The 10,813-nt window shown below is 34.2% G+C and overlaps 1 protein-coding gene across 1 annotated transcript; it reads left to right on the forward strand.

Moving 5' to 3' along the window:
- Positions 1 to 7,089: 7,089 nt before the first annotated feature.
- LOC118746519 (potassium voltage-gated channel protein Shab-like) lies at positions 7,090 to 9,965 on the forward strand. The gene is made up of 3 exons (XM_036480366.1): positions 7,090 to 8,936; positions 9,269 to 9,754; positions 9,909 to 9,965. Exons 1-3 carry the CDS (start codon positions 8,901 to 8,903, stop codon positions 9,963 to 9,965), a joined length of 579 nt encoding a protein of 192 aa, XP_036336259.1. The 5' UTR covers positions 7,090 to 8,900.
- Positions 9,966 to 10,813: the final 848 nt, after the last annotated feature.

Here is a 10,813-nt window from a genome sequence, read left to right on the forward strand (position 1 = left end):
ACCCAGTGGGAATTAGGAGCACGTAATAATACCTTATTAGCAACTTACTCTTCACCTGGCAGTCATTACCATTTCCCTGCCGAACGTCCCTTACTTTTACAAAGGCATGGCCGCCTTATGTAAGTAGGAATTTAGAATGTACATTTGGTATCAGACATACTTCTGAGCCGCTTTACTAAGTAAGTTACGTGTAATGCAGAGCAGTCGCTCGGAGTAGTTCGGTGCTTGGAAATAACTTCGGCTGCACGTTATTTTGCAACTGACAACGTAATGTGTCTTCGGAGGTGTTCATTTTGCCCTTTACTAGTAGATGACATTGGCCATGATGACAATTTTGGTACTAAAAACTGAAAGAAAACATGGCTTACCTCGCAAGGTGCTTACCTATCTTCCCAGTGGGAATGTACATACATATGTATGTATGTATGCATGAATGCTATTATACAGTACGTCAATTAATTGATTACATGCCGGTACATAATGGAAGGCAATTTTTTATTTGAGTTGTACCATTATTGTAGAGCACCATCGATATTTCCATCAATGTCAATAACCATCGCAAGGCAAGCCCCCTTAAAAAATAAAATATTTTCTCTGATCTCTGAGTCCGATGTGTCGGCTCACTCATTCCGTTGAAGTTTAGAGACAATAAGCATACATTAAGAAAAAATATGTAAAAATCGGCGCAGATTTCTTTTGGTTTAAAACAAAGGAAAATTTGAAAATCCACTATCAAAATCAGCCTATGTTAAATTTTAACCTATCCTACCTACATACATAAATATGTATGTAATGCTCATAGCTTTCTAACTCTCTGAATATGAACTGTAATATTCCGATACATTTCTTAGTTTTTTCTCCGGGTTGTGGCCCAACGTGAGGGCCTATTGAAAACACAAAGTGAAAATAAAATTTTCTTTACAGGTAATTTTTGCAGGCCGAAAGAAAGTTTATACTTTTATCACACCTCAAGGTTCTCGATACTTAAACTGAAGCGTCAAATTTTCATGGAATACGCCTTACAGTTTCACTTTAGCTTTCCACTTTTTGCGTTTATGAAAATCATAGTGATCTCGGAAACTGAAGTGATGTATGAAACTTGTTGGTCAAATCTTCTAATGATATCATTGGACAGACCACAAACTTACTTTTAGGGGCATTCTACCATATTTAGATTTCTCACGATTATAATTATTTTATCATTGTTGTTAGCATAGTTTGTGATTTTACTTAAGCCTCTTCTCTAGAGCTTTCTATCAAATTTTAATATCTTCCAACCATGTTTGATTTAAGTATACATAAATATAGGATATTGCTGGGGTTTGAACTACTTTATACAGGCTATGAATCAATTCTGCATGTACGCCATTTTCTTTTATTTTATATATGGATAAATATATGAACTAGGAATGTTAATCCCGCGAAAATACCGGGATTCTTGGCAAGTAATCCCGGGATTTTCGGGATTTGTAATTTGCACTGATGGCAATAATAGAAACTAATTTTCTTGTAATTATTGCACCATGGTTTCAAACCCATTTATTTATTATTTATTTCATGGTAGGAGAGCTTCTCAAACAATATAGAAGCAATTTTTTCGATTCAAGTTGTTGAAAAGTAATGAATATCTAAATCCCGGGACTAATCCCGGGATTGTGACAACGCCATCCCGAAAATCCCGGGATCCGAAAAAACCGAAAAATTAGCATCCCTGATATGAACTCTTTGTGTAGATAATGTGTCAAATATTTGACATGCTGTATGTATGAAAAACGTTAAGTGAATAGTAAGTTTTAAATTCACAAACAATTAGGTAAAGATGTTTAATAATAATTTTACAAACTTTATCTTTTATTTGTGCACAAAATTTTTTATAATTTTAGTGAATTTTTTGTTTATGGGATTCGTAAATATTCTTGCACATTATGTAAAACTATTAATGAAGTTACGCGGCAATTTAATTTCTTCATTGATCAAATACGAGTATGTTCTCTTATATGGAGGAATGCGATTTTTAATTTTTCGAAATAATTGCATGTGCAACTAAACTCCATTCAAAATAAAAATTCCATTGCTAAATAACTAACAAAACTAAAGGCCACTGCTACTTTTTGTAAATATCTATTTATTCTTTTTAATAATCAAATAATTTCACTGTGTAATGATTTTATTTCTCTGGCTATGTATGTACTTATATGAATTTTAAAATGTCTCTATGTATGGTACATTTGCATAAAAAACTGTTGTATGGTCTTCATATATTTCCTAGTCGTAACGCATCTATTGTTTATGAATTCATAACTGTTAGCTACTCGTATCTTATGCTTCCGTCTTTATTACTTTCCAAACTACGTACTATGTAAGTAAATACATATGTGTAGAATCAGCTTTGCTTTACAAACATACCAAGTAAAATATGTGTGTATGTATCCTAAACGCATTCAATTATGTATGTATTTAAATTGGTTACAGGGATATCTATTTGTTCAACAAAGTTATATATTTTCTCAATTACTAGTCTCCCCCTCTCTCTCTCTCTCTCTCTTAGTATTTATGCCAATATAATTAATCATTTAATTTATGTTTTTTTTTAATTATACATATGTATATACGAGGGTGATTGAATAAGTTCGTGACTTCGCAGCCCGATGTACATAATTTCAGCATTATCGTGCATTATGCCAGAGGAATATCACTTTATTTTTCGTCAAATTCGGTCGTTTTTTTTATTTAAAGCACGGGTCCAAGCATTTAACAGACTTGTATTGTTTGTTTAAATTATAATTGGTCACGTGTATTCCAGAAAATTCTCACCATAACCCTGTTATCCGACAGACCTACTTATCCTTCCGCCTTTTAAAATTTGCCAACTCAACCAGAATCAGTAAACCACTTCCGTACGTTTGAAATCATAAGAATAGAATTTTCGAAACAAAAGTTAATGCACTTGGCTACTTTAACTGACAGTCAAACACAAACGGCAGACAGCAGTTGACTGGAGCAGTAATATTAATCCAACTTTTGAGGAGATATAATGATCTCCGAAATAAGAGCTATAACTTATACCGCTCAGACTTTAGAATAGTGATATAGAGCACAATAGCCTTAGGCAGAAAACTAAAAAGATCACGAACTAATTTATCCATCCTCGTATCGTATCTGTTCGTTTATAGTATGATACTTAGAAAATAAAAATTAATTCTTATGTCATATTTTCCCGAATTAAAATGGGCTCCCCCATATACTCTCACAACTGAAAGTGGACAATTATTGACCAAGTAAAACATATATAATTTAATTATTTTTAGTGCTAATAATAATGCTAACCATGTTTTTGAACCATAACATTGTAGAACTTTGCAGCTACAACCAAACTAATAATTAAATTTCCTTATATGGGAACACATTTTCATAAAATCTTAGATACATGACGCATCTCGGAAACATATTTTTTCGAAATTATCAATTCAATTGAGATCATTTCATTTTTCACCGATTTTATCTTAAATTACAAAATACATATAGGAGATACCGAGAGCTTATATTTACTATATGTACTTTTAATCCAATATGTTTGAAACAAGAAATGTTTTATATAAATTAAGATCATAAGCAGCGTGGAGAAGAGTCAGCTTCACAAATTTCTTATGAATTTATATATATATATGTATATAGGTAGATTTGTAGGGGCCCAAAAAAATTAACAGAGGCACTTCGCGATTATGATTATTTGGGTCATTTCAAGCATTTTTGCCCAAGGTCTAAAATGAATTTCGAGCCAGCGATTTTTTCTATCTTGTTTTTTTTTCAAAAAGTGGCTCGCCTGTTGAAACAGCTGTATTGAAAACTAGCCAAATGTGTATCTGGGGGTTTTTGGGGTCGAGGAATCCATTTCTGGCCTTAATTTTTTCTTTTGAGAGCCGCCAGATGGCGCTTCCGTACTTTTTTTTGGATTTTAATGCCCGCAGACCAGACATGGAACCTTTGTCTTACCTAGTGGTAGTACGCACCTCTCTGATCACTTGCAATGAACGTTAGCTTAGCCGTTTTCCCGATTACAATAGAATAAATAAATATGTACGTATATATAAGCTCTCGGTATAAAAATCATATAAAAGTTTCCATTATACTCGTTAGCAATACGCTAATTATCATGAAACTGCCACTAAATTATAACGGTTTTTTTTCAATAAATTCGTTGTTTTGCCAGTTACTGTGTCTTGAAACAACGAATTGTTCTAAGTCTACATAATTAGTACCTTGTGCGAAAAGTTAAACAAGCTTGATTAAGGTCTTAGAAGTTATATATATGTACACATTTTTATTTTAAATAAATTGCTACGATGTATGCATACCTACGTATAATATTCTGAAATTTAAGTAAATATCTTTGTTTTCCTACTAGTTATTTTAACTACAAAGCTCAAAATTTGAAATTAACTAAAATACTGAAACTTTTACATAAACACTCCGAAACAATTTTTCAAAAATAAATTATTTATATAGGTACAGTTTTATATAGGTTACAGCAACTTATGCGAACAGTCTGATAGTATCTTAACTAACAAATATAAATACAATTTTTTTTTTTTTAATCTCCATAACAAGAATTTTTATTTCTCTCCTTTGACCGGAATTAATTACATCCAACATGAGAAACAGAAGAGCAGCGAATTCTAGATTATACTGGAAATAAAGATGTGTTTAATTCGTAGCTTAATTTCCAATTGATGGCAGTGATTCAATATTTTATTAATTTCATTTTGAATTGGATCCGATAATACTGCACAATATTTCTCTGTCTATCTTCCTAAGATTTCTTTATCTGCATTTCAAAAGAGAGGCGTTCATTTTCGGGGCATTTAAACCCGCTGTTATTTTTGCTTACATATGTACATACTATGTATATATGTATATGCAGCAGTTTACGTGAAATGTCGAGAGTAAAAATGAATATCTTGAATCACGCCTGTTAGGCCTGGGAAAATTATTATCGGTGGTAATATAACCCGAAAAAAGTTTGAGACTTTTTTTATTTTAAGGGGGACAATTTTATGAACTTTGCTTGTCATCGCCCACTCTTTTTTCCCCGTGATGTCACCTATGTAAATGATAACAGTTTTACTTTAAAACAAGTGCTTTTTCATATTCAGTTTTCAATTTTGTACAATTTTATAATCCATAGCAATAATTTTTGAGCATTTACTATTTTCATAATTTACATGACGATGTTTCATGTCAATCGGACCACCCGCGTACCAAAACTTTAAATTAAAGGATAAGTTTGTGTATAAAATTTGCGAAAATTCAAATTTACATCTTATTAGTATCGTCCTCAAATACGTTCGAGGTATATGTCTTCACCCCTCAATTATTGGGTAAGAGAACGACGATTTTTTAAAGCTTTCATAAAATTTTTCCCCTCAAATTTAAGGAATACAGGTGATCCCTTGAATCAATGGTACGAAGGAACCATAGAAAAAGGAATAAGGAGATCCGTGCTGTTTTGTTTTTGAAACTTTGTACACACATACTTATTATTCCTTGAATAAAGTCAAAGACTCAGAAATGTATTAGTAAACATGAAAATTTCACATAAAAATGCTGCTGTCTTTTGGAGATTCCCTTTTATGTCTACTGCATCTTGACAATTAGCTTTTTTTTATTTTTATAAGTAAGAATATCCAAGAATCTAATGGTGATTTCGTTTCTTCCAAATAATGTTGCCCTTCGCCGGTGCAAAATATGTTTGATGTTACACTCAACCCTGTAAAAGGACATGTTTTTGCCTTCTTGTCCTTGCCTAGCTCACGCATTTCATAATATTGTCGTTTTAAACAGACATCTGATTTTCAGGGCAACCATGTCCGCTGACAAAGCTTCACAGGGCAGAGAATGTGCGTTTTTTGCCTTAAAACAGTCTGACATTTTAAGAAACGAACACAAAATTTTCGCACCCTTTACCTTTAATTTAGAATCGAACACGAAAAGAGAAAGGGGCAGGGGAAGTACCACGCTGTGACAAATCACTTTCCCGTAATTGCTTGTTAAATTAAATTATTATTTTTTTTAGGAAATATCATACGCCATGTATGTACATATCATCCGTTTAATCAAACTTAGTAGGAAACAAGTAATTTTTAGCACAAAAAAAAACCGACTTAAAAAAAATATATGTATATATATTTATTCAGATTAGTATGGGACCACCTCTGAGACACTACCTTTCCGATGCAAATAGAATTATAGGAATCGGTTGACGTGGTCCAAAGTTATGCGGTAACCATACATTAAAAAAAAAATGTTCCGACGAACTGATAACCTACTCCTTTTTTGGAAGTTGGTTAAAAAGTAACACCTGCGAAGGCGATTAGTCACACCGCAATTCCGTAGAAATTTCTCGCTCTAAAAAAATATATTTCTTCCATCTCGATCCGATGGGCGAGAATCTTCAGTGATATTACACCGTGCAACAAAAACAAAAAAATTTCGAAACCACGACAGCCGAATCTACGTAACCGGAACGATTCAGTTTTACATATATCTGTATCCAAGGACTGTCACTCCAGCAACACTTCCAAAAATCTCTTTGAGGAATTTGTATGCTGTTACAACAACAACATAAATATTCTCACGAAGCTATGGGCGAAATATAGTAAAACTGCGTTTTTAGTTTTCCTCAATGATTTTTTAAAAAGAAATTGTAGTTTTAACGATATGATTACTTCCAAAAATTATTTAAAAAAAATGAGAATTAAAAAAATGGAACTGATTGGTTCACAAGTACGAATAGGTACCTAAAATTCCCTTTTAAATATTTTTTTTTTGTAAAGCCTATAAAGCTAGAAGGATCAAATTCGAGGATGAGGTCAAGTATGTATTAGTTCCTAGCATATAAGGTAAAATTAGCTTAGCTAACAGCATATAAGTATAAAATTTTGAAATGACATTTTCAATACCTTCCCATCCTTCTGCACCAAAAAATTTAATTTGCTTTAAGTCTACATAAATTTCCATTTAGTTTTATATTGTTTTTCTAAGTACATTGCACTGAATGTTGTAAACAATTTTTTGAAGAATTCATATTTTTTTAAATTTAAAAGTCCATTTACAAAATCCTGACGTCAGAAAGAAAAACGAAGTTTCACTATATTTGGTCCATGGTTTCGCGAATATATTGATTTTTTGTGTGTAAAATTGACTGTCGCCCGTCGCTGTTAGCAGAGAGGCGCTAAAATCAATGATTTTAATTAATGTAAAATTTTTCCTGAAAGTTGAGAGATTTCATTATTGTAATCAACGTAACTCTACGATCAAGACAGCTATTATTTATCCGTTAAGTAGAAGGGCTTGCTTTTTGTTGAAACAAAATTTGTTTGCTTTCAGAATTATTATTTTTTTTTTTGAATTCAAGCAATATTCTCCTACTCACATAAGAACCTTTCTAATAAGTCAAATGTACGTATGTATCAGTGCATAAAGCATTATAGTTCCAACTTTTTTCGTAACATACCAGTAACCGTACTAAATCATAAAGTAGTGTAGGCATTGCCTTTAAGAAGAAAAATACTGTGTTAATCCTGAGTAATCCTAATATTTAGTATTAGTGGATATAGTACATAACTAAATTTCCGATAACCCCTTAGTACTTAGCTAATTTTTATATGTTAGTACTTGATATGAATAATCAATGTTCTAAGCTAAGTTGTGAACAACTTTATATAATCATTTAGACATTTTTAGTGCATTTTTTACTAACACCTAATGCGGCTATAAATACTTATACCATACCTCGATTGCAATATTTGTTTAAATAGATACTAAATACACAAAGAGTAAATATGTATGTATCTACGTATAAATATTTGTGTCTATTGGATATTTTTGTCCCTACTATCGTTGTACATCTACAAAAGTAACAAAAATTATTTTATGTCGTCTCATCAACGCTCAATGTTGTTGTAAGTTGTTGCACTGTCTCTGGCTAAGAGACAAAAAACGTTTAAACATAGAAGATTAACTGGATCAATTCTTTCAAATCCTCTCTTTTCATTTCCGCTCCACTGAACTGAAAAAAAAAAAATACAAATTTCTGCGAAAATAAAATTCATAAATGTGCGAATTAAAATTTATATTCAAATTGTTTGCTTAAATATGATGGCTGTAACGCAACGCAAAATGGCGAAAACCCTCTATCTAAATACATACAAACTTAAAACAAACAACCAATTTTAAAATAACGCAAACTTGGATTTTCTGAATGGCTTTCATGGATGATTGCGTATTGCAAACGACAACAATCTCATATATATACATACTTAATTGCTGATGCGGTCCTTCATTACAAACAAATCAATCAATCAACCAAAACGCATTGAATCATCAACCACCATCGATATCATCAAACAACAAACAATCTATACAAATGCATCTGTTTGTTAATTCAAAACATTCATGCCATACAAATTCATTCGCGCTTGAATAATTGCACTCAAAACAAAAATGAAAAAAAAAAAAATATCGCATAACCGCTGCCACCGCTGGCCACATGCCCGACCGTCACACTCGTGCACGATACAAAAAACCCAATCGATTTAATCGAACGCTTACACACGCCCCACCACCACCACCACCCCCACACTCACATACGCGATCATGCGATTCATCATAATTTAAAACAAAAAAAAATCCAAAAAAATATATGCAAATTAGAAAAGCGCGAAAGTCGCAATAGATCAATAAAAAATTGGCATCGTTTAACCCACGCGCTACGACGGTCCTCCACAGGGCACAATCTCTCACAGACCGATGGGAATAGCACCGACGACGGCGAGTCAACCAGCGGCGGCGGCCGCAACCCGGCCACCACCGGCGCCGGCTGCTACCGGAACTTCGATCATATGGCCAATCTGAGGAATTCGAATATGACGCATCACGTAAGTTTGACATTCGGGACTCTCAATTAACCCCCGATTACAAATGTATGTGTACGTGCGTATGTATGTATGTATGTATGCCCAGCCACCTATGTTGTGTGAGTAAACTACTTATGTATGTATTCAACTAACTTCTTCGTATCTTTTACATGGACTAACTAACATTTGCTTCAAAAACATCTGTGCTGTTTATAACAGTACTGTATGTGATTATTCAGCTATCTTACCATTAAATGCATTGCCATGCAACAACTACCTGTATTTCCCACCTTAATAATGTTATTTTTTATATTCTTTATGGAATTCCATGCCATGCCACCTCTAACGCATAGTTTCGTCCATCTGTACCTGACCAGGAATCAGTTCCTCCATATAGTTATGTCGATACTCCGAATGCCCACCTAACGTCCATGACGGCCATGGAGAGCTACAAGCGCGAACAACAACAACGCCAGCTGCAGCAGCAATTGCTACGCGAACAGCGTGAGAAGCTGGAGCAATTGGCGCAGCAGCAGGCGGATACCCTCCTCACCACATCCGTTGCACCCTTACTGAGCACAGCAGCATCAGCAGCGGTTACAACAACAGCGGCCGCTAACACCTTGCCGATAATCACGGCTAATGGCGGTGCCAGTGTGCCAAGCGGAGCCGGTAATGCGGTTGGCTCGAGCTCCAACACCGCGGCGGCGGCAGCAGCCGCAGCAGTGGACGATACTGCTGCCAACTCCTCACAGGCAGGTGATAGCGTGTCGCTGGTGCCATCCGGTCCACGGCCATTGCAAATGATGATAGCACCTGGGGTAAGTGCAATTGAATTTGTATTGAACACATACAGACATACATACATGCTACATATTTATAACACAAGCAGTTATGCAGCACTTCACACACATACATACATATGTACACGTGCAAACACACACACACTTATTGCGGCTAAGACCTTAATCTCAATGCGCTAATCTCGCATAGCCGAACATTAACCACCAACGAAAAGTAAGCACCCAAATAGCACTCGAGAATGGCTGAAGATGATCGGCTCGAGGTGGAGTTTACTTGTAGGTTGTAGTACATCAAAAAGTAGCCTTATCTTTCTTATGTAGTTTAGAAATTAGCCTTTACATATTGAAATGCATTTGAAAAAGTTTGTTAAGCCCAGGCACTTCCATTTCCATACACGAAGCTCATATGAATTGTCAATTTTTGCACTAACGCTTGAAGAATTCCTTTTAAGACCGATGAGATAAGAGATGGAGTAATGTCTTCTTTCTTGGTACTTATTAGAAACTGTTTTCGTTCAAAGGATTTGTCTTTATATGGAAAGTATTTCGTGAATGATAAAACATTTCTATTTATAAAGCTAACAAAACAGCCATCATATTAAGACCTAAAATAGTCTAGCAATAAGTCTTTGCCATAAATGTTAGCCCGCACTATTATAAATGTTTAAATCAAGCTTCTATATTCCGAACTAAAATACTAGTTACGTCCTCTACAAATCGCGCACCTAATCAGAGTCGTATACTCATTTCCCACCACTGCAGAATGATACTATTGTGCCGACTGCATATCGTCACTAGACACGAATAAAGGCGCGAGCTCAACATTCAAATATACCCAGCAGCGAAATTTAGCGACAGTCGAACATATATCCTGGCGCACAGCCTCTTTCTAAGCCTAAGCACTAGGCATAAATCTAAACAACCTAACCTAAAGTGATAATATGAAAATACGAATTCTTTGAAGATAAAAAAAAATTAATCCATTTATTCTAAACTATTGTCGCATTTTTCATACAATTCATTCATTCTCGGGTGCTATTCTGGTGCAAACTTAAAGTTTTAGCATTACAAAAAATGATACTTGTCGAATTTTAA

This window comes from Rhagoletis pomonella, unplaced genomic scaffold, assembly GCF_013731165.1.
Source record: "Rhagoletis pomonella isolate Grant_MI unplaced genomic scaffold, Rhpom_1.0 Rhpom_scaffold_00010, whole genome shotgun sequence".
In the NCBI taxonomy this organism is placed as follows: domain Eukaryota; kingdom Metazoa; phylum Arthropoda; class Insecta; order Diptera; family Tephritidae; genus Rhagoletis; species Rhagoletis pomonella.

Bases quoted from the DNA above. Each gene is read 5' to 3' on its own strand.
- LOC118746519 (XM_036480366.1), top strand. From the start codon at position 8,901: ATGGCCAATCTGAGGAATTCGAATATGACGCATCAC. The intron at 8,937-9,268 runs GTAAGTTTGACA...TCTAACGCATAG, and splicing joins ATTCGAATATGACGCATCAC to TTTCGTCCATCTGTACCTGA. The intron at 9,755-9,908 runs GTATTGAACACA...AATCTCGCATAG, and splicing joins GGGTAAGTGCAATTGAATTT to CCGAACATTAACCACCAACG.